The 27391-nt window shown below is 50.0% G+C and overlaps 3 protein-coding genes across 6 annotated transcripts in view; all 3 read right to left on the bottom strand.

The window, feature by feature from the left end:
• The window catches only part of PLCH1 (phospholipase C eta 1), a 63116-nt gene extending 51491 nt beyond the window's left edge, over nt 1–11625 (bottom strand). For 2 of the 4 annotated variants that reach the window (XM_052686075.1, XM_052686078.1), the window contains exons 1-2: nt 10738–11625; nt 670–781 (exon numbers count right to left, since the gene is read on the bottom strand). In XM_052686075.1, the coding sequence (XP_052542035.1) occupies nt 670–748 (79 nt within the window). In that variant the 5' untranslated portion in view covers nt 749–781; nt 10738–11625. Of the gene's footprint in view, nt 1–669; nt 782–9980; nt 10122–10350; nt 10466–10737 lie in introns of those variants that run through there. The other 2 variants (XM_052686076.1, XM_052686077.1) reach the window with 2 other exon arrangements.
• Nucleotides 11626–11748: 123 nt separating this feature from the next.
• On the bottom strand, nt 11749–15703 carry CUNH3orf33 (chromosome unknown C3orf33 homolog). The gene is made up of 5 exons (XM_052686129.1): nt 15596–15703; nt 15443–15502; nt 13662–13815; nt 13027–13187; nt 11749–12461 (listed from the first exon to the last, which is right to left on the bottom strand). Exons 1-5 carry the CDS (start codon nt 15674–15676, stop codon nt 12201–12203), a joined length of 717 nt encoding a protein of 238 aa, XP_052542089.1. The 5' UTR covers nt 15677–15703; the 3' UTR covers nt 11749–12200.
• Nucleotides 15704–16992: 1289 nt separating this feature from the next.
• On the bottom strand, nt 16993–27369 carry SLC33A1 (solute carrier family 33 member 1). The gene is made up of 6 exons (XM_052686109.1): nt 26509–27369; nt 22755–22945; nt 21929–22113; nt 20888–21005; nt 19974–20189; nt 16993–18339 (listed from the first exon to the last, which is right to left on the bottom strand). Exons 1-6 carry the CDS (start codon nt 27269–27271, stop codon nt 18172–18174), a joined length of 1641 nt encoding a protein of 546 aa, XP_052542069.1. The 5' UTR covers nt 27272–27369; the 3' UTR covers nt 16993–18171.
• Between the last annotated feature and the right edge of the window lie 22 nt (nt 27370–27391).

Raw genomic sequence — 27391 nt, 5'->3', positions numbered from 1 at the left:
CAAGTCTCGTCTTTCATTTAACCATTACAGAATATTAGCACGCATAAATGTAGAAAAATAAGCTAATCAACAGTTCTGCACACTTGCTCCCTGAACAGCCATGATCCCAATGTCAGAATATGAAAATATAACAGCAATTTTTTTAGAAGTCGTAAAAGCTACTTAAATTAGAATGAATAGACATTAGAGGTGGACGTGTGCACAACTGTCAGCAAGCCACAAGGGGTTCAATAACAGTACCAACCCTGCTAACAGATTGTGCTTTTCCCACACTGAGTTCACATGAGATTTTCTTTCCTAATTTCCCAGCAGTACAGTCAAGATCACTCCATGCAAGAAGCTAGTAAAGGCACTCATCCCTCCTGTCCTGTAAAGGCACTCATCACCACTGCCCTGTGCCAGAAGCTGCAGGATCAGAAGGCTCCAAAAGGCACGCTGACAACCAGCTAATCCTTAAAAGCCTCCCTCATCCCTTTCAGCTCTATCAACACCTCTTGTAGGAGTCAGGAGCAACATGCTAATTGCTGGGACACGCACACATCTCTTGTGCAGTGCTGTCCAGCAGAACCTCAGCCACCAGGCTGAGCTGCAGCTGCCCTGCACCCCACAGCTGAGCTGTGCATTGGATTCAGCAGGAAAAAGAAGGCAACAATACAGCTTGCTGCTTACCATGAAACACGCCGTTGTCCGCCAAGAAGTGTCTGCAGTACTGCAGGCAGTTTTTCTTATCCAGGCTCCAGTAACTCATCCTGAGACCTTCTGCTCACCAAAGACAGCCACCCTACAAACAGAAACAGAATGAGTAACTGTTTATTTACAAGAAACACGTAACTGCTAGAACTGTAAAGGAGAACTTATCAAAGTCCTTCATGCCAAATCATTCTTACTCTCAAAATACTACAGCAAATGCAGCCCTTCACTCTCCAAACACACCAGCCCACCTCCAGGGACACACAGCAAAGGACAGGCGCAGACCGAGCCCATGCAACCAGCTGGACCCCATGGGGCAGCTCCCACCAGCACAGTGCTGCCGAGCCCCAGAGCAGCCTGCTGCTTCATCCAGCCCCACAGCCCTGCAGGCCACCACATGGCCACGAGAAAGGATCAATTGGATCTATTTCATGATGCTGTCCCACATTTAACAGCTGCTAGCACATCCAACAACACCATAAAACAATACGGATTGTCCCCAGCTAAATTTCCACATAAATAAAGTGAATCAAAGGAATCAAAATACTGGGGGATGTTCACCCCTAGGGACTCTACCAGGGACAGCACATGGGCAGCACTTTGGAGGAGATCTGGTCATGTCAGCTGCGTGAAATTTACGTCCTTCAGCCCCAGGACCCCAGCTTTACGCAGCAAAGAGATGCCCTCAGCTCAGAGTCCCACTCTTCAGTTCCACATTGTACCGATGCAACTGATGAACCATCAGTCTGCTTTACCATCTCCTTACTTCCCATGTCTCTGTTTTACCCCCATCACAAGAACCAAACTGAGAACCCCAGGAGAACGGGGCAGCCAAGCACCAACCCCTTCACACGGTGGGCTGGGGCCAGCATGGACCTACAAGGCCAAGGCTCCCAGCACTGCCACAGGATGGTTGTGCCTCCAGCAGAGACAAGGACACGGGAGCACACGTGGTAATTGGCTGCAGATGCTCCCACACTGATACCTGGAGCAGATGGCAATGTTTCTGGCCACGAGCCCAAAGCTCTGTTGGGCCGAGCCGCCTGACGGCCAGCATTCCCCAGACCCAGGCAGCAGCACGTATCAGGCAGTTAAAAAGGACCAGCACACCATGCCAACGTGAAGCAAAGCCCAGCCAAGCGAGGGAGCACGAGCAGCTGAAGCCAAGCGCTGACGATGAGGTGGGAAACAATCCCAATGCAGTCCCTGGGAAAGCTTCCACCATGAGCTGCTCTGCTGTTCCACTGCCACAACCCAGGACAATGGCAACAACCAGAACAGTTACGTTCAGAGCCCAAAACAGTGCAAGTTAACTCATTAATAAGCCGGTGGCTATAAATCAAGACGAGGCTGTGCTCGAGTCAGTTCACCCAACTTCCATTCAGACAGTTCAGCCTTTTGTTCCGTAAGCTGGGCCTCGCAGCGCCCCATCCCGCCCAGCGGGGCTCCCTGCGCAGTTGTGGTGACAACAAATCAGCATTTCATATTTCTTTTGTATTTAAATTAACTGCAGATTCCTCGGCCTGCTGCTCAGCCGCATCCTTTCACTGGACCCCCCTCTGCTGCCTGGCCAAGGCTCGGCGCAGCAGCCACAGCAGCCCCGGTCTGCTCAGTCACCACCCCACCTCCCTCCCACCTCCATTACAGGCTGTGTTCTGGTTACGCACCACGTACTGCTCAAACTAAAGGCCAATTTGACTGCAACTGGGCCCACTATGCAGCTATCGCCATTACATCTCACACTGTGCATTTGCTGGACTTTTGCCCTACCAGGCCATGAGCTTTCATTATAGCTTGCCACAACTACGGTCACTCTTCTGGTGTTAATTAGTAAGGCACAAGCTGACAGTTAGCTTAGCAGCACAGAAATCACGTTATCACTGCTACCCAGCCTACTGCCAGGTTTTTTTCCTTCAGGTACTGGAAAGACAAGCATCGCTGTTTTAACTACAGAAATCGTCTCAAGTATTTATCCGTTGGAATTTACACACACAAAGAGAGATGGCATCTCTCGCTCAGCTCCTGCACAGAACTCATATCACAGCTCTGAAGGGAACCTGCAGCCCCCTCCCTCCCTCCCAGCTCACACAATACGCCCTTGTTCGGAGCACCGCGGGTCCCCGCACCGTGCTGCTGCCTGCAACAAAGGTTCTCCCAGCAGCTGGGGATGAAGGCAGAATTTGCAAGCTGGGATGAAGGCAGTTATTACTGAAAGTAAACTGATTTTGCTCAAGTTTGATAGAAAAAAATAAGTTCAAGTTACGTTCATGCATGCATACATGCGCACAAAGAAACAAGTCCGCGTGGATACACGGGGATGAGATGAACAAATGAGGCTTTTTATCATCATGACAGAGGGGGAAACTCCTTCCAAGGAAAGTTCCCTGAAAATATTTGGGAAATGAAATGGATTCTAGAATTCATGGAGCCAAACATACAAGATACTTCTGAAGGCAGAGGCTGCTCTGTGCGGCTGTAACAGACGCTTCTTGCTGCACAGGCTGGACACCAACAAGGCAGCACTCCCCTAAGCCCTGCTCCCATACACGTCCATTTAGCACCCAGGAACTCCCTTGTCCTGTGCACAGCTCTCAGGAGAACACTCAGACAGATGAGTTGGTAGTTAAGCCAGCAATATACAGGGCGGAGAGACTGCAAATCCCCTCTTGTCTCACCTGCCCTCTCCCCTTCCTGCTCCTGAAGCACTCCGACAGATAACATTAAGTCAGTCTGATAGCACAAATGGTTCCTGCCAACAGCAAATGGTGCAGCCCACCATTACCTCCCAGTGCCAAAGCCTCTGCACCAGCTTCCAAGCTCACACTGCACTGCTTGCCCAGCCAACTGGCTTTGAAAGAATCATTCTTAAAGAAGGGATTCCTTTCTCTAGCACAGAGTGGTGTATGGGAAAAATAAATGTTCTGTAAGAAGTTCTGCATAGCTGAAAGATAGAAACCCATTGTGACTGGCAATTCCATCTGCAACAGAAAAGGGAAGTCCAGAAAACAGTGCATAGAAGCTCCAGATTTTGGATACCTGCAATCGTTTCAAATTGGTGATAAATTTTAGAATGAAACAGCTCAGGGATTCTGGAAGCTGCAAGAGACATAAAGTAAAAGCATAACAGAGACAAGGAAAAAAGCAGGTTGGAAATGGGAAGAGAAACGTAGAACCAAACAAAGGACACAGTCAGCACGTTACTGGCAATAATTCCGCATGAGCTCCAGGTGTGGCCATAAAGCAGGCAGCTCTGCCATCTGTGCAGGAGGGCACCAGGCCCCCTGCCTGCAGCCAGCAGCAGCAACGCACCTCCCAGGCACACGCTGGCTCTCAATCTGGCAGCTGGGATCGCGCCCCAACCTCTGCATCACACACACCCAGGTAGCTTCCAGGTATTGCAAACTGGAGAAAGAAGCACCTCATCAGAGTGGAAGTAACGCCTTGAACTTTCCTCATCGAACACCAAGGCACTCAAAAGCCAAGTTAGCTTCACAGGACTGCTACAACAGAGAGTATAACTGATTTACCTTAAGCTTGAGAGTAAGCAAAAGATTTCCTTGAATGTCTTGGGAACAGAACAAAAAAACCACATTTCAGACCAAGCCCCATAGCATTTCTGAAGTCTTTTCTCAGCAGCGTGGCACACTCACTGCAGCAGCAAGCAGAGAAGACAGGACACTTATCCCAGCTTACCTGCACTAGTCCAAGAACTCAACCCTCTGCTACATTCATATTCTGAAACAGCAGATACCGAAGAGACAGTGAAATCATCTGCAGTTTAGTTTGCATTGTGACCAGGAAACCTCATGCTTTTGCCATCTTTCTTTCTCTGGAACAGGTTCCAATAGCCTGCAGGTTTCCTCGCACATCTGCTTATCATCAGCCATCAACACACATCATAGAACCACAGAATGGTTTGAGTTGGAAGGGAGCTTTGAAGGTCATCTGGTGCAACTCCCTGCATGGAAGGTTTTATACTGGGCCAGGAGAGAATTAGCTACTGCTCCTAGTCCATGTTTTTTCACTCTGTAAAGGAAGATCAGCTCTTCTGGTGGAATAACCTTCAAACTTGCATACATAAACGAGAAGCTGTGGAGCATAGACCATACTTAATTGGTACCTCCAAAACAAAGTAGCCATCAGATGAAAAGCTGAGCCATCACCGGGCCAGAAAATGGAATCCAAAAGGATTACAGAAATTTCATAGGGTACAACACGTCTGCAGTCCTGGGCTTTTCATTTCAGAGATGCTAACAGTCACCCAAACATTGCTAAGCATTTAAGCTGGTCTGAGTTCAGGCAGATTGAGACTTAACTGCCATACAAATATAGGCTTTAAGGGTTCCACACATCATCAGTGCAAATCTCCACTGTAATCAGCATCAAATATCTTCACTTATTCAAAACAGCTGGCAGAAATGCTTCTACTGTCACAAATCCAGGGCAAGTGCAGAACTAGGCAAGGCAGAATCACAGAATCACAGAATCACCTGGGTTGGAAGGGACCTCAAGGATCATGTAGTTCCCAACCCCCCTGCCCAGCAGGGCCACCAAACATCCACATTCAGATCAGGTTGCCCAGGACCCCGTCCAACCTGGCCTTGAACACGTCCAAGGACGGGGCATCCACAACCTCCCTGGGCAGCCCGTTCCAGGGCCTAACTGCTGTCCTTGTGAAGAACTTCCCCCTAACATCCAACCTAAATCTTCCCTCCTTCAACTTGGATCCATTTCCCCTAGTCCTGCTGTTGTCAGCCCTTTTTAACCTGACATGCTAGCAATGTCAGGTTAAAAATTCAATGCTGTTGCAAAAAAGCAATTTTGCCTACAAAATTGGCATTGCTATCATAAAGAAAAGCATCCTCACCTACCTTACTAAGCCTTTTTTCTTTGTCAACTACCCACGCTATATGCGAGCGCTTCCTAGAATGTAAAGTATCTTGTAGTAGAAACAGAAAGATCAAAAAATATCCCCAAAGTGACAATCCCTTTTCAACAGGGAGCATTGAGCATGAAAAAAAGATAACCGGTAATAGAAGGAACAATCATCCAACATCTGATCTTTTTCTTATTGCATTTCCCTAGAAAAGTTCCTAGAGAAAGAAGAGATCTCCCTGTGCAACACAAGTTGCCCTGCACCTTTCCTGCCCTGCAAGCACATGGGATGGCGGCTGGAGGCCAAGCAGGCTGCACTGGGCCATGCAACAAAGCTTCCTTATCTGCCCAGCCCACGTTAGCAAACAGCAAGCCTTAACCTTCCTTGGCCATTAATTCTGGTGGAGCTTTTGTTTCAAGTCATTCCTCTGCTCTTTCTGGGGAGTCATGAAAAGCATGTGTCAGCACAACTTGCTGCTGAGGACAGCATTAGAAAGGATTTGAACCGACTCCCCATGGCAACAGACCCTGAAAGGGAATTAGCATTTGCTCCCCATTCCTCAAGCAGCCTAAGAGGAATTTGTTTTCTTCCTGTGGAGGAATTGTTTCCAGGAGTGCAGCCTCCATCGCTCAGCAGGCGCTGCTCCAAAGGACACCTACCTCGCACACCCTGCGCTCAGCATCACTCATCCCACCAGGCGTGGAGCTGATAAACACAAGTGAGTGTGTAGGGCTGTTTGCCTTACGTGGCTTTCCAGCACACCTTCCAGCCGCTTTCCGTGCACCCAGTGCCACTAATCCAAGTCATCTGTTGGTTCTGCTGCACGTACGTTTTCAACTCGTGAATGCTGAACCCAAGAGTCTACGCTGGAGGTTTTCATCTCCACAGACAGAACTCGCTTTGCCCCGCTGGCTGTTTCAAGGCACCACCTGCAGCACATCCTGAAGATTCTTCTACACATTCTCCAGTTTCTTCTATGGGATAAAACCAGCACTCCCTTGGGAACAGGCAGAGGAACACACAGCACGTCCAGGACTGGCAGCTTTAAGAGCTACCCACAGCAATACCAACAGCCCCAAAGCATGGAGAAACGATTGACCCCAGGCAGCGTTTGACAGGCTCCCAGGGACACCTTTGGTCAGCCTGCACCAACACCAGCCAACCTCAGCAGCACTGCAGTGGAAGCACCTCCTGCTCGAGGCCTGGGAAGCACGGACAGATTTACCCCAGGCACAGCTCCAACCTCATGGCACAAGTTCTCAGCTCATGGCCCAGTTCTTCAGGTACAAACTGACCCACGTGAAACACGGAGACACATTCCCAAGGAACTTCAGCAACACTTGAAGGCCAGAATAATTCCCACTGCTGCTGTGAGCAGGGCAAACCACTGGTCTGTCAGCCCACTGAGCTCTGCTTTCAGCCACAGATCTGGTGAGCATCACCTCACCGTGTGCACCTCTGCCTGAAGCGTGAAATACGAAAGACAAGAGAAAGGAGGAGATGTTTGCAGAGACTCAACACAGCAAGAAATTCACCAACCAGCTGTTAATGACACATATTTAAGAGCTTGCAAAAACATCTGGCACAGATTTCACATCCCATCCCAGCAGCAAAATGATGCTCTGAAGACGTGAAGTCATGACAACAAACACAAAGTGTAAGCTTACTTCGTTCTTACCTAGGATGACTTGGCAAAATAATGTTTCTGGAATTGGAGGTACACACTTCTTCCCCCCCCTAGGGGAAGTCCTTTGAGGACTCCTTCTCAGAAGGCAGGCAGCAGCCAGCACAACAGGTCGTGCCAAGAGCAGCCATCTCTCAGAGCAAGGATGGTAATTCAGACAAGTCATTTTCAGACCCACTGGTAACATGATAAACTGCTATTTGAAATGGGAAATATTCCATTTCAACTGCTGCTCCAGCTATTACTACAATCTGTGAAGCTCAGGCAGCACACAGAATATTTCAAACTATTTGATAAAATACAAAGATAAAAATAAGATGCCTGGGAAAGGCTCATGCTAACACAGGCGGCCACGGGCAGATTATTTGCATCTTGCACGATACTGAGCTTCTCACCAACTGGATGCAGACCCAAGAGGAGTATGGATGAAGGCTGCTACCTCCACAAGAGCTTCTGCATTTGTCATCAAGTGCTAACGCTGGGGACCACAAATATTCTTCCATTTTTGCCTACAGGTGCACTACCAAATTTGCTGCCACTGCTGGAACTAAGACTGAGCACAGAACACAGGAAGCACGCTCCCATGAGCCCAGCAATGCCTGCTTCAAACCCGAGCAGACAGTCAGCACATCCTACACCCCACGCACAGACACGCTTGGCCGTGCCTGATGTGCATAGATATGTGAACTTTGTGCCAATTCCAATAAATCAAGCCCGTCGTGGTGCATGTGCTCCTTCACACGGCAGATTGCCTCCACCTGAAACTTCTTGCAAGCAGCCTTCAGTTATTTCAGGTTGGAGAGCTTCACACAGACGCCTCCTGCCAGGAGCCATACGCTGTGTTAACACACGTGGCCAAACACAACTGAAGTGGTTTAGTGGTTTTGCAATACTCACCCGTGGCCTTATACTCCCAGCAGAGCATATGTTGCATCCTCAGTGTTTTGTCCCCAGCTTTTCCTAGCACTGCAACAGGTGTCTGCCCCCAAAATGCTCTCAGTACCTCTTCTCCACTCCCTCCACTGCCTCTGGAGAAGGCTCTGTTAGTGTCTATTTGCAGTGCTGGCTATTTCCTCCCACCTTCCATCCCCTATAGTGCCCCACCTCTCAGATGCATTCACATCACTCATCTACCAGGCACAACAAAATGGAGCACCTGTAAAGCCAGATGACCTAAAAAAGGCCACACGTATTGGGGCCCTGGGAAAGCAGAGAGCAGGCTCTGGAGTAATGGTAACGTCCTCAGTGTCTGCAGAGACTGGAACAAGGAAACCACCCTCGGTACAGAGAGCAAGAGCAGTTTTCTAAAACAAACAAAATGCACACACACACTTCCTGGCAATTTGGTCAGCCTGCACCAACACCAGCCAACCTCAGCAGCACTGCAGTGGAAGCACCTCCTGCTCGTAGCCTGGGAAGCACGGACAGATTTACCCCAAGCACAGCTCCGACCTCGCGGCACAAGGCAATGAATGAATCCCTGGGCACTGCTCAGCCCTGCTGCCCCATGGAACTGCGCTTTGCTGGTTGGCAGCTTTCATGCTCTTCTAGTGCAGTGGGCAGGATCACAGAATGGCCTGGGTTGCAAAGGAGCACACTGCTCATCCAGCTCCAACCCCCTGCTGTGTGCAGGGTCACCAACCAGCAGCCCAGGCTGCCCAGAGCCACATCCAGCCTGGCCTTGAATGCCTGCAGGGATGGGGCACCCACAGCCTCCTTGGGCAACCTGTGCCAGTGCCTCACCGCCCTCTGGGTGAAAAACTTCCTTCTCATATCCAACCTAAACCTTCCCTGTCTCACTTTAAAACCATTCCCCTTGTCCTATCATTATCTACCCTCATAAACAGCGATTGTAAACTCCCTCCTGTTTATAAATGGATGATTGCACAGAACATGCTCTGCATCCTATCGCACCAAGAGGAAAACACCAACATAGAATCACGGAATCACTCAGGTTGGAAAAGACCTTAAAGGTCACTGAGTCCAACATGACCTAACCATACTACCCTAACCAACAACCCTGGGCTAAATCATGTCCCAGAAGCATAACCTTCTAGAGCACCTTCATCTCCATTAAATCGATTCCTCAGGCAGCCTCTGAGCGTTCAAATGAATTCAAAACACTCAGAAAAAGTTTCTGTGCACCCTACATGGCAGCAGCATACAGCAGCCCGACCTCGTCTGAAGGCACAGGCAGGGAAGCTGTCCCAGGAACACAGCAGCTCCGTGGCAGCCCTGCCAACAGACTGCAAAATTCAAACATGTTTTCCTTTTAACTTCCAGACTTGCTTAAGAACAATAAAAACGAGGGGGAAAAAGAACGCTCCCGTGGGGCCGCGGCCCCGGCTTTGCCATCTGATCGAAGTCACGGCGGCGTGAAAGGCCCGAGGCGTTAAATCGATTCCCCAGGCAGCCTCCGAGCAGAGCCAGGGAGGAGCTGCGCCCACCCCAGCGCTGCGGGGCGGCCGGGAGGCACCTGCAGGTCGGCAGCAACCAAGCCGTCCCACCGTTCTCACCGATCGCATCGTTTTACCGGTGGACGGAGACGTGCTTTCCCCGAAACCACCTCCTTTTCTGAAGTTACAGAAAAGAAACGCATCGGTTTAACGACAAAAGGTTCCCGTTGGCGGACTGGAGGCTCGCAGTGCCCACGGAGCCCGGCTCTGCCCGCGCTCTGCCCCGCGCCGCTGCTCCCCCCACAGCTCGCGGCCACGCGCCCCGTAAAAGCACCTCACAGCCGCTCCTCAAACAAAGGGCCCGAGAGCACAGCGCTCCGTCGGACGCGGCCGGCTCTTCCCCAGGAGCTCAAGAACGCTTCGCTCCGACGGCACTTTTCGCTCGGCCGGACCCGAAACTCCGGGGACGGCGCGGCTGCGAACGACCCGAGCGCGGCCCCGTGACGGCCCGTTTGTCCCAGCTCTCAGCCTCAGCGCGCCGTGCCGCTCAGCCCGCGTCCCGCTCCCGTGCAGCCGCCGCATCGCAGCCGCCCGCCGTGACCCCACCGGCTCGGCTCCCGGTGGGGCCGGTCGCGGCGCGGCCCCCCCCGCCGTGCCGGCTGCCCCCAGCTCCCGGCCACCAAAAGTTCCCTCGCAAACCCCACCTGGACTCTGGCGGCGCGCGGAGCTCCGGCCGCCGTGCCGCTCCTCGCGGGGCCGCCCCGCCCGGCTCGCTCAGGTCCGCGCGCACGCGGCTCGGCTCCGCTCGTTCTCCCCGACCCGCTCGCTCTTCGGTTCAAACGCACGGCGCCGCCGCCCGGCCCGGCCCGCCCTCCGGCGCAGAGCTCAGGGCAAACCCGGAGCCGCCCCGGCCCGGAGCGGAGCGCCCTCCGGCCCCGCAGCGCAGCGCCGCCCGGCGATCCAGCCCCGGTGTTGCGGCGGCCCGGAGCCCGCTCCCATTCAACCTGCTCCATTGTGCGCCCGCGGCCGCCTCCCCTCCCAGAGCTCCGCAGCGGGCAGAGCCGCCTGGCCCCGCCGCCCCCGGGCGGCACCTGCTGCGGGGAGCGCCGCCCTCGGGTAACGCGTGTCCCGAGGCGCTGCCCCGTGCGCAGCTGGGCTCCTTTGCGCTGCTCCTCAATCACGACCCACAGCGCTCCCGCGCAGCCACAGCTGTTTCCTTTCCTCGGCGGTTGTGCTTTTGTTTTTGTTTCTTCTTTTTTTTCCTTGAGGAGGAGGAGATGCTTTGGATTTGTTTTCACAGCTCAGCCTGGGCCGATAAGAGCACCAACAAACAACACCTGGTGGGATCGATGTTGTCACCGCGGCCGCTGCTACCGCACACGGCCAGCGCCATTAACGAGAGGTCCGAACCCAAAGACAGAGCCCTTCCTTTCCTTCCTCTCGGTCTCAGCCTTAAGGAGGACCTTGGCGATGAATGTAGCTCCCTTACAAGCAAAATGCAGTCTGTGTAGAATTATTTCGTGTTTATTGCAGCACAAGGCTGCACGCACATTGTGAGCGCTCCGTGGGGAAGAACTTCTTGTAGGTAAGGATGGATAAAAAGCACCAGCTACCTCCAGCCCTGAGAAGCACTGTGTCTGTGTGACCCAGTGCTCTGGTGTCTGAGTGCAGCCGGCTGTCAGCGCCCCATGCAAGTTCCTGATGTTGCTTCTGAACACACTGATGCTGGCTGTGCTCCATCACACCTGCCTGCACAGCCACCCCAGGTACTCACACAGACACACAGCTGCACTGTGCTTGACAAGAAGCACACCTTGGGAGGACCCAGGAATAAACATCCCCTGTGTGTGTTCCCATGTGAGGAAAAGCTGCTTCCAGGAGCCACGGTTCTGCCCTGAAGTCAGCACAGGGTGGCAGAGCAGCCAGTCAGCGGGGCTTGGATGATGAAGCTTTTCAGACCACATCGCTCTCCTTGGTGTCTCATTGCCTAAGGAACACACACAGAGAAAAAAATGCATGAAGTCCTTCACTCACTTAATGAGGAGTGTGGGAGACAGCATACAAAGCTCAGGTGTTTGGTATATGAAAAGCCACAACGAACATAAGAAATTCAATCTTTATTCTGGAAAATTTACAAACATACACCTGGCAGACACTTCACACCACTTTGAAAAACAAAACAAGTCCTCAGTGTGCTCTGGTCCCCTTTTTCCAATTCCAGAAGGTTTATTCCATCCCATGTAGGCGTTTCTAGAACCATCAGGAAAACGTCACTGCTGCTTGCAGCTGTGGGTACCCAGCAGGAACAGGACATGGCAGTTAGGATCTGAGGAACAGCTCAGCTTAACAACACTTCCATTCTTGCCCTGCCTAATATCACTACACTTCAGTCCCATACAGATTAAATTAGAAAGCACTTTGTAGTTCTTGGGTTTTCTGTTCAAGACAAGGAATCCCAAGTGCTGGCACTTGTTAGCATTAACTTACACTTTACACAAGCATGTAACACGTAACTGCCCTGCTTCCAGTCCAGCCTCCCATCCCATCCTTAAACTTAGTTTCTCAACCAGCTCGCAAAACGTTTCAATGTCCACATGAGTTTACTGTTGCTTATATGACCTCTAATTCTTTCAGAGAAGCTTTCTTCTTTCCATATCCCCTTATTTTTCCTCAAGGCTTTCAGCTCCGCTCGGAGAAGTCTTTTGTGCAGCTCCCAGAACAGGTGAGAATCGTGCTGCAGTCCTTCTATGCTCGCAGCTCTTCCAAGCCCTTCTCTCAGGACCTCTTCATTTAAGCACACGCTGAAAAATCGGCCCTGCAGAACAGTGTGGGGAATGTCACATCCCCTTATCCCTTACAGAGAGCATGCATGCAGATGTGTGTGCTGCCTCGGAGGTACAGGCTGTACTTCTCATTGAATCTGCTCATGCAGAGAGAAACTTTTAACTTTCAAAGCTTTTTCACTTTTTAACACATTTAGCTGAGTTGAGCGAAATTCAGCTGACTTTTAAAATGGTACTTGTGCAAGAGAGCTGTAAGAAGGCATTGCACGGCTTGAACATTAAGCCCACCAGAACTGCCCGGTGCAGCCAGGTTGGTCCACAGATACACTCATCTCAGAATCTGATTTAAAAATACATTACTTAAGAGTCATGTAAATATAAATCCAGGCTGGATGTGGCTCTAAGCAGCACGGTCTGGTGGTTGGTGACCCTGCCTGTGGCAGGGAGGTTGAAACTAGATGAGCATGGTGGTCCTTTTCAACCCAGGCCATTCCATGATTCTATGAAATGGCATCGATAACATTCTGATGTACTGAGATAACTGCCCGATCGCAGCCAAACCCCACAGTTTTAAGTCATTCTTACCACTGCATTTACCTTATTTACTAAAACAAGGCACTCGAGTGCCAAGTGCTCCCTCCCGAGAAGCTGGAACCAGATCACTTGTAGGGGTTTCAGCTCCCTCTGAAGCCACGCCGTGCCCTCGGGGGTCAGCTCCACGCCGGCCAGTCTCACCAGCAAGAGCCCCTCGCGCTGCCCTGCGCACAGACACAGCACTCCTTTACCAAACACAGCAGACAAGTTAGCTGTCACGCTTTGCACACGGCCTCAGCTGTTGTTAATGAGTCTATTCCCACAGACATTATAACAAACAAATCAGTTCTAGGGTTTTTTTCCCCCTTGGAATGAGAGGAGCCATGCAAACAAATGAACCACCCAGACACTTGAGTTTTGCTGCCAGAAATACATGGCAGTGCTGCTACTGCTATTAAAGTGTCAGCAAGCTCTTCCTACAGAGCTCTCCTCGCTCCTTCCCATTCCTCAGTACAGTAGGGGAAGACCAAAGGGCAAAGCCAGACCGCAACTTCACCTCTGTCCCAGCACCGATCTCTGTACAGACACAGCACCTCGCATCCCATCGATTCACACCCACCTGTTTCCAAGAATAGGATTTAAAAACTCCTGACCTATTTCTGCGTGCACTGCATTTCTCTCCACGTACTTTTACTCACACTTTCTCTGTACTGAGGTAATGAAAGGAACGCTGATGGGGATGTGCTCCACTTCCAGACCCTTCTCAGTGACACGATGCACTTTTCCTCGCAATTTCACATTCTTTTCTATAAACCCTGCAGGTATATCCAAAGCATTTGTAAACTTTGTTGTCTGTTGATAGGAAGAAGAACAAGTGTTAAAAAAAGGACAGTCACAGAGCAGTTACAGTCGAATCCAACTTCTACAAATATCTGGTGAATCACAGCCATGCTGTTAAACAGCACGAGGAACTGCTTTTTGTTAGACAGCAATGAGCTGCAGACACACAGCAGCCTTCACACTCAGGAATGCTCCCCATTCTGCAGGGCATGCAGCACGAGGCAAGGGCACGAAAGCTTAGAGAAAAACAGAAACAGATGGGTTTGAGCAATACGGGTTGAAGCCAACTTGATTCATCAAGAAAAGAAGGGTTAGAAATGGTCCGGATGGTGCTAGAATGGGGGAGAGGAAGCAAAAAAGTGTTTGAAGACACCAGCAAAGAACAGACACAGCAACAACAAAGGCAGAGTGGAGGACAGAGGGAACAACACAGCCTTTGATAAGGGAGTAAATAGGAGAGGGACAAAAGCAGGTGTGCACCCATGCAGAGATCACAAGATGAGTGAATTCGATACTACATTCTGTTCACAACAGGATTCAAAGGAGAGTTATATGATCACACAAGGAAACAAAGCTTAACAAAGCTGCAGTACAGGAACAAAGCTGCTGCTCTGTGAGAGGACAGAGGGAAAAGATGCACTGGGATGGCACAGAGCTCAGAATGAAGAATCTTAATTAACTTGCAGAGCTCTCACTGCAGGAAATCCTTTGCAGAGGACTGACACACATCATCGACACACCAATGGGAAGAACTGGTGAGGCACTGGAACAGGTTGCCTAAGGAGGCTGTGGATGCCCCATCCCTGCAGGCATTCAAGGCCAGGCTGGATGTGGCTCTGGGCAGCCTGGGCTGCTGGTTGGTGACCTGCACACAGCAGGGGGTTGGAACTGGATGAGCACTGTGCTCCTTTGCAACCCAGGCCATTCTAGGGTTCTATAAACTGAGCTGCTTCTGCAGAGCTCCACCGCCCTGCAGTGACTGCCCTGAGCTGCTCCCCCAAACCACCTCCGTGGGACGAGGTCTCTCAGTGGTGACACAGACTGTTAGGACCTAAAGTCTAAAGTGCAGAAGTGGTTCAAATCTGGTCTTAACAGCTCTGAAAAAACCCCACCAGCCTGGTCAGTATGGGAAGATTCAGGTTTATGCTGAGAACTGTTAGAAACGTCGTTCTGCTTGTAGAGGTGTGGAAAAAGACACGAGGAACCAACTCTACATCAACTGAAGCACAAACATGAGAGGACTTGGTCCCTGGGCCACACACACAGCTGTGCAACGGGGAGATGGAGCTGGAGAGGAGGAATCGGGAAAAACAAGACCATAATTAAAAAAATAAAATCCAGAAATAAGGTGATAGGGAATAGAAGAGCAAGCACCGGCCTCGCCAGCCGGAACGCGAGCCGGGTCACGACGCACCGGAGCCGGGGGGGGGGGACGGGGAAAATGGCCCCGAGCGCCGCAGCAGCGCAGGGCGGGCGGTGCCGGCAGGGGGCGCCATTCCGGCAGGAGCAGCGGCACGGGGCTCTGCGCAGCGCAGCGGAGCTGGGGGCGGCCCTGGGGAGCCCGGCGTCGTTGCGGGGCTGGGGGCAAGTGGGGGAACGGGGGTCCCGGCGCTCCGCAGCCCCGCCCCGCCGCACTCACCAGGCGCACGCTCCTGGCCAACACCAGCAGCCCGGCCACCGCCACGCCGGCACTGAGACTCTGCGGGGAGATGAGATAGAAACGACGTTCAGCCACTCCGGGCCGCACCGGCACCGGCACCGCTCCCAGCTTCCGGCCCCACCGCCCTGTTACCCGCACGAGGCTGAGGTGCGCGTCCGCCCACTCGGAGATGCGGCCCAAACCCTCGGCTGCTGCGCTGCGCCGCTCCGCCATGGCCGCCGCCCCGCCCCGCAGCGCCGCCCCCGGGCGGAGGGCGCTCCGCCTCCACGGACGCGCGTCTCCGTACCGAGCGGAGCGGTGTCAGCTTGCCTCTGCGTGTGGGAACCGCGCAGAAACCTCGTTCTCAGCGAAAGCGTAAAGCAGACGGACAGAGCTTCAGCCTCTGGCATCGCACGGCCTCACCGCCGCTCCCCCTCCGTCAGCTGCCGGCAGCGCCCGAAAGCTGAGCGAACACAGCGCAAACCGCCGCCCGGGTTGAAGAGGAACAGAACGATTTCTGTCACACCGCATACAGCCCCGATGCGGAGCTCAGTTTTGACGAGGAGTTCAGCTAACGTGCCACTCCAGCAATGCCCAATGTATCTTTATTACTAGCAGGCTACATCAGCACCTCCAGGAACAGTACATCAAAAATGCACAGTAGAAGTTAACTATAAAACATCGATGGATTTGATTTCCCACATCCTGCAGTTCAGGATCATAGAATCACAGAGTGCCCCGGGTTGGAAGGGGCATTCCAACTCAAGGATCACAAATCTCCAACCCCCTGCCACAGGCAGGGCCACCAACCTCCACATTTCATAGCAGCCCAGGCTGCCCATGCCCCCACCCAATGGCCTTGAACACCTCCAGGGATGGACGGGGCATCACAGCCTCTCTGGGCAGCTGCTCCAGCACCTCACCACCCTCTGTGTAAACAATTTCCAGAGGATTTTTTTTTTCCAAAGGATTTTTCTCTCAACTGCAGAGGAGCTGGGAAAAAAATCCTGCCAGCACAGACAAGCTGCTGCTAAAATAAGCAGCCCATATGTACCTAACCCAGTAGCACTCGTGGCTGCAGCTGAAAAATATATCCTTTGGCTACAAATGCCCAGTATATTCTAACACTCTTGCTGTGCTTATGCAGAGGTGAAACTGGAAGACCTGGTTTAGGGAGTAAAACGTGCTGATGTTTACTTTGTTGTTCAGTAGTTGGAACAGATGGAATGGAGCACAGATGCACAGGATGTGCAGCCCAGGCACACTGCTGGCCCTCAGGGGTGCTGCTCTGACAAGTGGAGCAATGGGCTCTGTACCCAGGGGAGCACTTGGTCACTGTCCTCTTCTGGCACCGTCATGCACGCACTTGATGCACACCCCTATGCCCCCCCAGTCAGTCCAAAGCTGCTGTCAACTTGGCTTTTTTCTGGAGCATACAGGAATAAAAGGTGCACAGGCCGTGCCCTCCCAGGAGCTCAGAGCATGAAGCTCACAGTGCAATACTTCAGTACTGACAAGGCAAGAAACAGAGCATGGAAAAACAAATCACGTACCTTTCAGAGGTATTTTTAATCGTTTTAAATGATGTACCATAAACATCCATCACGTCACAAGTGCCCTGTGTCCAGCAGTACAGTAGACTTGCTGTACATCACTAAGGCACTCAAGAGAGAAGTCATTCTTCATTAATGCACCAGGAGATTTCTGCTGTGAAGGATCAGTCCAATTCCTGCAGCACTCGACCGCACGATGTACCCTGTTGGCTTTACACACGAGCAGGCTGGACGCCACTGCCCAGCAATTTGGCAAGTTTGTCATCACCAACTCACTTCCAAAGGCACCATCTTCTGTTCCTGCCCCTAGCTGGGAAGAGAGACGTGTTTGCTCCCCGATTATCTTCAAACTTCAGCACCAAAGGAACCGACGTGCTCAGTTAATCCCACTGGAACAACTGCCTCCACAAGGGCTGCACACCCTCTCCTTTTGAAGCCTGTGTTTTATGTGCTAACCCCACGCTGTGCAGTCTGTGCCAGCAGGGCTGAAGGCTCGGTGTTTTGTGCGTTACCCAAGTCCTACTTCCCTTCAACTTTTCATCAAATCAAAATGCTTTGAAACAGAGGAAATAAATTAAACAAATGTAACTTTGTTTATAAAAATATTTTCTTATAAATCTTTAAAGCTTAAAAAAGCCAGAAAATACATTTAAAAGAATCTCTGAAACATTAATTCGTCCTCTGAGGTGTGGTTACAGTCCAGAAAGCGAGAAGAAACAAAGCCCAAAGACAAGTTACATTTCTCTTCCCACGATGAACTCTGTAGTACAATGTGCTTAACCTCCAAGTCAAAACACCTTCCACGTCCTTCCCCTGGTCCACTGCCTGCACCACATCATTGGTTTGAAAATTAAGAACTGGAACTCAGCTAACCAAGCTGCTGTTCAGCTTTTCCATACTTACTATATGGAAAATTCAGGTGTTGATTCTATCAGAAGCCATGACTCCGAAGCTAGAGCATGGGGATCTCTATGCAGTACATAAGTGCCATTTTCTCATCCTCACATTCTGAACTTGAATTTTCACACTGGGAAGGCAAGTGGTATCACATTCACACATACCACTGTTCCAGCAAGTTGGCATGTAAAAATACCTATATTCCTGTTTATTGATTATGGGATACGTCTCTGTAATAGAACTAAAATGATCTCGAGTCCATCCAGTATTCAAACCGCATCAGTTGGTCCTCTTGCACTTCCACGAAGACTGTCCTTCATCCTGCAGCTTTTTGAACTTTGGCCCAAGCAGGAACCACCAGCCAAACCCCAGAATGACACAGATGACAGATTCCACGTAGTAACCATCCAGGGTGGTGACACAGGAACCACCAGCTTTTGTGCAGAGCTGGAAGGCAGAAGCAAAGGTAGAGGCATGAAGTACTGCCTGGGAGATACTGAAACACAAGACTTGTTAGCAGCAGGCACTGGATATTACAGTTTAATTGCTATTTCAAGATTCTAACTAAATAAATCTTGCTCTTTTTCTTACAGAAATGATGTGAGGCTTTTGAGCTCACAGTTGGTGTGAGAAACAACAAAGCTTTGTTATAAAACATGTGGGAGATGGAGATATTTGGCCAAAGGAGTAAATGCTACTGAAGAGGTGCAATGATTATTCTTAACTTCGTGAGGGGGGGAGAAAAATTCTATCCAAATTGCTTTTTCAGAAATTACAGCCCTGCACATCACACAGGGAACCCACAAACAGACAGCACAAAGCGAGCAGCCTGCAGTTATGTCTGAGGAAAACATGCCAGGAATGCTTTTTAATTACAGAACTGAAAGATAAAAACACATTGAGGGGGAAGGTGTTTGGTACACGACTGTTTCTGCTATTGTTTTATCTCTCAGTGCTGCTATGATCCCAAGATAAAGCAATCCCATAAACAGAGGTTTCTGCCAGCATGTGCGTGATTCCGAGATGTGTCAGAATCAGATTAGGAGGAAGAAGGGAGGTGTGGTGGGGGAACACTGCCAAGTGGAAGGATGCAGAAAAACACTGGAAGGGTGAGCTGAAAGAGCAGGGCCCCGAGCAACAGATGCCAGGGCACAGGGGACCAAGTCAGCAGCAAGCTGAGACGCGTGCTGAAAAGGCACTGCAGGAGCAGCTTCTCCTCTGCAACCACTCAGAACTGCAGCTCCACTGGTAGAAGTCAAATGTGACTTGTCTGAACACTGTGTGCTTAGAGGACCTCACATCCCAGAGTCCTGTAAACACAGGAAGGTATTCAAGACTAAAATCTCAATTACAAGTAAGGAAAAAAACCATGCAATACGACCCCCTCAGCATTTCCACTCCTCCAGACAGTTGCATTAAAATCTGTCATTTGCCCACAAGGAGGCGAATGTGAAACCCAGCTTCCCAGCCAGCTGTGCATGCAGTTGTTTGATCCATGCACAGCAGCACAGCATGATCTCTGTCCTCTTCCACAGGGCTCCCCAGAACTGGGAAGGCAGCCAGTCACACTGCTCAGCTCCACGTGGAAAGCAGAGATCAAAGACAGCAAAGTAACATCACGGGAGAAGGAATCGAGGTATGAAGCCAGGAAGCCTCCAGACAGACAGAACTAAAACCTGCCACAAAGCTGCGGTGATGTGGAGGCAGACAGCCTGCCAAGCACAGAGTGCATACTTACACAGCTCCAGGCTGAGCAAAGTTTACTCAGCAGCTACAGCCTCCACATACTGGAGAGGATGCAGCACTGATCTATTGCTTCCACCATCAGCTTTTCTCTCCAGTTAAGACAGAAAGGAACAACTACTCTGCAAGTGGAAATTTTTGGTGAAGATTTTAACTCTGAAGAGTGCACAGATGAAAACAGACTGAATTTACCGGACACGAAAATCAGTTCTCAGGGAGAGAATTTTTAAGTGTAAACTACGCACTGCACAGGCTTTCCAAGGTGAACAAGACATACTTAGAGAAGCCATTTTACCAAGAAATAGTTGAACAGAGACCTCCACAGCCTGCAAACGTACCTCTGCCTCAAGTGCACTTCCACAGGCCTGTCGCTGGGCTCCTGTGCACTCCTTAACCGTGAGCGGATCAACGAGCCACAGCGCGACGGTGGACGGCCAGTTCCCTCCCAGGTTGGACACCGTGTTGAGCAGCGTCATGTAGGTCCCTCCGATCAGCGGGTCGCTGACTCTGGCATTGAAGGCCATGACTGCAACATACATGCTATACAGCGAGATCTACAGGATGGAAACCCACAGGACAGTAAGGTCTCCCCAGTCGCAGGCAGTGACAACAAAAGCCCAACATAAACACTGCTTGAGTGATTACTTGAAGTTAGCAACGTTGAGGCAAAAATAATCCCAACAGCTTTAAAGTCGTACAACAGAAATTAGTCCTGCAGTTTCCCTACTAATATCAAGTTGCTGTGATGCTCTCATCGAGTCACAGAAATGGATCCAGTCTCACAGGCAATCGAGTTACTCAAATCCAACTGAAGTTATCACAAGGCCAAATAAAATACCATATAAAAATAACACTTTTGCTTGCTCTGATCCAAAGATCAGTTTGCACCAGGCATTTGTTTTTCAGGATCATTGGATCCGTTCTGCTGCTTCTGCAGATCAATAGAGCAGTGACAAAGCTTTATGGAGCTGCACAACAGGCACGATCACCACCGTGCTTACAAAGCTCAGTCAGAATGCTGGTATTTCTAATGGTACCAAGCTTCTGAGCCTCTGCATTTGGGGAAAAAGCCTTGGAAACAAAAGCAGGTCTGGTGAACTGGAAGTGGCTCTGCAGAAGATGCCCAACTGAATGGGGAGAAATGATATTTACAAAACCGAAGTTGTACAGCACAACAGATGGCTCCCAGTGAACAGCAGCTGCTCATGGCACTTCTAGTCCTCTAGATATGGAGTACCCTCCTGTCCCTTACCTGATGTAAAGCATAGCTCAGCAGTACTACAGCATAGTAGTAGATAGGAAATCCTCCTTCATGTTTTACTCTAGGAGTCCACCATACCAGAAAAGCAAATTCCAGTCCAAGAAGTAACCTGCAGGAATGAGATAGATAATGTGTAATTCAAATGATTCTGCCCATGTTTCTGTACCTTGGTACAAAGCAACTGTCACACACTTGTGTGTACAACATTAAAATAGAAATAGTTTATTTCTAGTTAGAGCTATCTTGTATATAATTACATATTTAATATTTAACAATCAATTTAACATTGGAGCCATAAACACTTTAAACCTCAACAATTCTTTCTCCCCTACAACTGTGACACTGCCAGACCTCCTCCCCCGTCCCTCACACAGAAATTTTGTGTAGGAAGCAACACAGGATATACAACTAAATGTTATTTATTTATTCTTTTTTTAAATGAAAACACACATTAAATTGCACTGGAGCACAGTCAAGTATTGAATGTTACAGACCAAACATCAAACTACTGGATAAAAGCATTGAGTAACTTGCTGGATTCCTTGGCTTGCTCCAGAACTGAAATTCCTGCAGAATTCCACAAGCAAACTCCCATTTAAGCCACTCAATGCAAAAGACACCTCCTCAGCCTATACCCACTGCATTCACCTTTCATTCTCAGAGATCTCAGTGAAGCACACGTTTGCAGGTGCTCCCAGTGACTCACCAACGCACGGAGCCTCTCTTACATCACCTCATAATTACATGAGGTCCCAAATCCAGTCAGAACAGTCCATGAACAGGGAACTATTGACACTAAGAGCAGGAAAGCACTGCTCTAATGCTACTGTATACACATGGTGAGGATGCTGTGCTCCCTCAGGTCACCACATACATCACCTTCAAGGCACAAAACAGAGCTCAACTTACTAGGAAAATTCTGACATGCTTTTTCTTCTGTCTGAAAGTCAGAGTTACAAGGCAATGAGAACACTTGATCTGAATACACAAGTCACCATGTTTCCATAAATCAGGTTTTGTTTGTGCTTTTACCTAAAAGGCATAGCTTTGTAAAACGTGTTCAGCGGCTGGGGGCCTGCTGTGTATTTGCTGATAATCAGAGGCAGTATTATCTGTAAAGGAACCATTGGAACTGCCAGCAGGGCTAGATGCTCCTTAGGTACTCCCTCTTCCACCAATTTGAGTCCTGTTACAGCATCTGCTGCTGAAAATCCAACCTGCAACATAAATTTGACAAAATAAACCAGGGAAAGTAGGCATTGTGTGGCTAGAAATGCAGTTCACATGGTATCAAATACACAGAGAAATGTGACAGAGTACAAATTGGAAACAAAAGTCAATTGATTTCCAAATTGGTTCTGAAACACATTCTCTACTTGCACGCTATTCTCATCGTAAATGCCAAAACTCTAGCAGGAACGTTAAGCACAGCAACAGTGTTCATGCCCATACCTTAAAGGCCTGCTGGTATCCAGAGCTGCCAGGAGGATGCCATGGAAACCTAGTTTATACAGAGCTGCAGATTCTAGGAATACGATTTGGGTTAAAATAAACATTTTCTGTCCTTTTAACTGAACGCTACACAAAGAGCCTAACTGTAAAGAGGCACACTTAAAAATAAACTACTGCAACAGAAGACTGCAATCAGGCTTCTCCTCAATACGTGGGTAAACACTTAAATGCTAAAACAAACGTTTTCTGTTGTGCAAGCAGTTGTGTTTCCAAACCCCATGTGAGAATTTGGAACTGCTGACAGCCAGGAGCAAAGCTAAGGTACAAGTGACATCACAGGGACTGAGGAATCACAGGAACCTCTCACTGTGTTGGCATCTCATGGCTCATAAACGTGTTTCCTTACCTTTGCTGTGAGAATCAAGAGACAGAACGTAAAAACTGCTGGCATCTTGATTATTGAGAAGAGCAGCTTGTATGTATCAGTGATGCCTTTTGTTTCTTCTTTTGTTGGTGTTAATTCCTTGTTTTCTTTTTTGAAAAGGGCCACAAGTGTAGTGGTAATTAAAAAGACAGCTCCCCAGAAAAACAGGAAATCTAAAATAAAGAAGAGACAGCTGCTACAAACACTTGATTAAAAATGTATTAAGTAGCAGAAATACGGTTATTTTGCAACAATATAAAGGACAACTAGTAATAAAAAGTTGAATGGAGGCATTACTCATGGACCCACGTAAATACAAGCACCAAAGCAAAGCACAAGCACGCAGTGCAGACAGCAGCAGGCACAGCTCTTCTCTGCTCAATGCAGAGCCACGTCTGCTGGAGACTCTGACACAGCAGCAAACAGAGGCACTTTACTCAAGTATACTCAAGCATGATGGAGAACAGAAACGGGAATATTTTGAGTAGCTGCACATAAAACCACCAGAAGTGAACAAAGGAAGAAAAAACCACATTGAACAATTACATGATGGTGAGAAAAACCATCAGTGTTGTTCCACCACTCTCCAGTTAATTCACTGTGTAGTCACACTACCATTTTTCACCCTAATTCTGCACTCCTTTTAATATCTACCATCTAAAGGAAACAGATCCACACCAAACGAGCATAAGGGCACTCTGACCAAAGCTCCTCTACAATCATCATGTCACTTGGAGAGATGTTTAAGAGCATGTGGCATTTGCTACCTTTTAAGCATACTGTTCTAAGCAGATGTTATATTTGTTAAGCAGTGGATTTGCAGGGAGCAATAGTGAAGCACATCAGCATCTTAAGACAAGTGCCTTGAGTTGGTGACAAGATCATACAAGGTAGTTCCACCCTCCACCTCTGTGAAAGAGGCAAGAAAGAACTCAATCACGTGCAGAGGGTATAACAGAAATAACCTTTCATCTTTCTGATCAGAAGCCACTCCAGAAGCCTCAAGTTAACTGAAAGGGAGAGATGGTGAAAGGGCAAAGATGGGGCCAAGGTTTTGTCAATCATTAGCTGCTCATCGTTGGCAGGAAGAGAAGCAGCACAGGCATGGAAAGGCTGCTCCAGCTGCACCCCAGCATTTTCAGTTTAAAATTAAAAATGGCATTTCAAACTAACATCTGCTGCTTCCACATCACTTATTTTTCCCTCTTCAAAAATACCTTGAAGGAGAGAAGACCTCATAGCCAATACTGCCAGATTGCTCCCTCCTCTATTGTTGGGGTTGGTTTGTTGTTGTTTCAAATACCCTGCAAGTATCTTCTGAGTAAACATCAGTGCTCAGAGCCACGCTGCTCACAGCTGCCTTGTACACAGGACACCCAGGACATGGCTCTAATGACAGCAGTAAGTGTTACCACTGCAGCGTGGGAATGGAAACAGCTGTGAGCATCAACACATGAATATTCCTGATCAGGTCAGCCCTGCCGGGTGCCTCACAGCAACAGCTGGACTAGCTACAAGGCCGCATACAGGAGCCATGAGGAAAAAAAACCCACGTTTTTTAACTGTAGATGTTTTCTAGCATTTCTGGTGCCACCAGTGCTGCCCGTCCCCATCCCTGCTTCGTCTCTGCCTGCACACTATCACTGGGAAAACAATCCATTCTGTTAGGGTAAAATCAAACTTCAAACCAGGGATAGAGCAGGCTGTAAAAATATCAGTGAGGTGTGGGATAGGACAGTCGTTCCATCACAGCAGCTTTAGAAATACCACAGCTATACGTCTCCCAGCAGAAAGCACGTCCCAGTCAGCAGCCAAAATAAACCCAGGCTGCCTTGGAGAGGCTCCTTCTTCCTGCACTACACCTCTTCCTTTAAACTACAGCAATCATTCGTGTGGCCACGTAACAAACTGCTCAGGAATCAACAAACCCAGCCAGTGAGCTTCTGAAGGAAAAATAATCAAGTCATTTGAACAGCAAAGCCCCAAAGTTGTACACATGCTAGCACAAACAACAGGATCACGGAAACACGTTCCTCACTTTTTTTCTCCAGAACTTCATTGTTTGTTTTGATACTACGCTGTCTCGTGTTGTTTCCCACAGTTCACAGCACAACGAACGCTTTTGCCCCTCAGCAGCTTGAGGCTGACTCAGGCTCGTGAGGCACTGGCTTGTTCTTTCCCTAAGAGCACCCAGTGAACAGCAGCGTTCAGTGAGCTGAACCGGCAGAAAACCAGTCACCTTCGTGCACTGTGAAGTTCCCTGCAGCTCTCCTCCAGCCCTGAGACAATCGGCACTGGGACCAGAGCCACACCTGTCCTTTCAGGGCTGGCTGCTACAGTTGCTACAGGACAAGCATGGACACGGTGAGCTGAGAGGCACAGTCACACAGAGGAGAGAACAGAGACTTCTTCAAGACAGTTTTGCTCCCCTGAAACAACATATCCTGCAACTACAATGTCAGACGTGCTTGCTTTTCTTTCTCCACCCAGATTAATTCTCCAATACAAGTCAGACAGGTTCTATAGGTGCTTTGATTTTAGTGTTGTTTTTTTTTTAAAAGCGGCATATTTGTAAGAAAACCTTTATAAAAGCAGAACTAAAAAGAAAAGACAGCAACAACACACCCTGGAGAGCGAAGGTAAGCAAAGACAAAGAAAGCTCTGAGTACACAAGTAATTTCCAAGTTGCATCAGCAGTGAAAGACGTCAGTCTGCTGCTGCAGCAAGAGGGAAGACATGCCAGCGCTGCTGAACTGCACAGCAAGAAGGACAAAGATCCAGCAGGGACAACTTTGAGGAGTACTCTGTGCTTGCTGACATATGGACAAGACACAGGACAAACAAACAGCCCTAACAATTAAATAAGGATGCATTATCAGATTCTGTTTAATTAAGGAAAAAAAATCCCCCTGAATCAACTTAAAGGTGATCTCCCTTTGCAGTCTGGAAATAAGGTCAAGACTAAACCCTCATCATACTTCTATTCCTGCAAACACCATCATTTTGGAAGAAGATACTGCCTTTATTCCAGAACACGTTCCCATAGTGCCTTCTTAATGAGACAAAGCTTTGGTGTCTTTTTTAAACAGTAATCTATTCCACAGTTGTTACACTAAGAGAAGTTAAAGCAACTAAGTTTCTGAAGTGCTGAGCTCAGCCTGTCCATGACAGGGCAGATTTCCCTCACTCAGTCCAGGGAAACTTGGGAGCTCAGTCACAGAATAACAGAATGGTTGGGTTGGAAGGGATTTTGTCCACTTGCCCAGTCCACCTTAACCTCTGCCACAGGCGGGGACACCTCCTCCCAATTCAGGCTGCCCAGGGCCCCATCCAGCCCAGCTTTAAGCATCCCCAGCTCTCTGAGCAGCAGTGCCAGGGCCTCACCACTCTCTAAGTAAAGAATTTCCTCTTAACATCTGACCTAGATCACTCCTCTTTTAGTTTAAAGCCATTGCCCTTGTCCTATCAATATCTGCCACGTAAAAAGTTGCTCTCCCTCCCGTTTATAAGCTCCCTTCAAGTGTTGGAAGGTCACACTGAGGTCTCACCAGATCTTCCTGGAGAAAAGGGCTTTTCTCCAGGCTGGAAAAGCCCAGCTTCCTCAGCTCTTCAAGCCACAAGCTCTGCCAGCTTCCTACACTCCATAAGACTTGCTTTGAACCACGCTGTGCTCCGGCCTCAGGGAGGAAGCATCATCCTCCCTATACCGGTGTGCACACTGGCACCCAGGCAGTACCTGAGAGGGTCACGATGCCTCGTGGCTGGGGCTGGAAGCGCAGGTACTTGTTGCAGAAGGAGGCTGACTCAAGGGCCAGGAAGAGCACGTTGCCCAGGAAGTAGCCAGCCGTCTGTCCCACCGAGTTGCAGGTGGAAGCGTAGCCCACGTTCTCCCGGGACAGCATGGTAAGGGCCCAACCATCCACAGCGATGTCCTGAGTGGCCGCCAGGAACTCGAAGATGAAGAAAGTCACGGTGAGGGCTACCACGTCGGGGCCGTGGCCCTGCCCGTCGCCCAGCAGCACGTCCACCTGCGTGGACAAGTAGATCATGAAGAGCCCCAGCACGTATTGCGTGGGCACCAGCCACGACTTGCGGCGGCCGAAGCGCCGCAGGTAAACGGCGTCCACCAGGGGGGCCCAGAGCAGCTTGAGACTGAAGGGCCAGAAGACGAAGCTGAAGAAGGCCTGCTCAGTGTAGCTGGCATTCTTGCTCTGCAGGATGAGCGGCACGCTGCCCGCCAGCCCCAGCGGGATGCCCTGCAACACGTACAGCGCCAGCAGCAGCAGCACGCTGCCCAGCTCCGCCCGGCAGCCCCGCGGGCCCCTCGCCGTCAGCGTCTCCGGCTCCGGCGGGAGCAGCGCCTCGGCCTCACCGCCCGCCGGGCCGTCCCCGCAGAGCGTCAGCGCGGGCGGCACCTCACTCCTTACGTCCAGGCAGTGATGGTGGCTGCCAGGTCGGCGCTGCCGGCCGCCCTCCTTGGCCGCGATGGCGGGCGACATGGCGCCGGGCCAGGCGCTGCGCGGCAACCCCAGACGGGAGCGGAGGCCGCGCCACCACCCTCCGCTGTGGAGAAGCCGCGCGCCGGCTCCGCCGCGCCGGTACGTCCCGCCCTTTCCGGT

This window comes from Tympanuchus pallidicinctus, unplaced genomic scaffold, assembly GCF_026119805.1.
Source record: "Tympanuchus pallidicinctus isolate F22 unplaced genomic scaffold, pur_lepc_1.0 scaffold22, whole genome shotgun sequence".
Taxonomy (NCBI): domain Eukaryota; kingdom Metazoa; phylum Chordata; class Aves; order Galliformes; family Phasianidae; genus Tympanuchus; species Tympanuchus pallidicinctus.
Note: the sequence above shows the minus strand (reverse complement) of the source record. Positions and strands in the feature narration are given on the sequence as shown.

Coding starts and splice junctions, on each gene's coding strand:
- CUNH3orf33 (XM_052686129.1), bottom strand. CDS start 15,676: ATGGCGGAGCGGCGCAGCGCAGCAGCCGAGGGTTTGGGCCGCATCTCC. Junction 13,816..15,442: donor TGGCCAGGAGCGTGCGCCTG/GTGAGTGCGGCG, acceptor TCCTATCAACAG/ACAACAAAGTTTACAAATGC. Junction 13,188..13,661: donor TACCTCAGTACAGAGAAAGT/GTGAGTAAAAGT, acceptor GTCTGTGCGCAG/GGCAGCGCGAGGGGCTCTTG.
- SLC33A1 (XM_052686109.1), bottom strand. CDS start 27,271: ATGTCGCCCGCCATCGCGGCCAAGGAGGGCGGCCGGCAGCGCCGACCT. Junction 21,006..21,928: donor TACAAAGCTATGCCTTTTAG/GTAAAAGCACAA, acceptor TCATTCCTGCAG/GTTACTTCTTGGACTGGAAT. Junction 20,190..20,887: donor TGAGCTATGCTTTACATCAG/GTAAGGGACAGG, acceptor TCCATCCTGTAG/ATCTCGCTGTATAGCATGTA.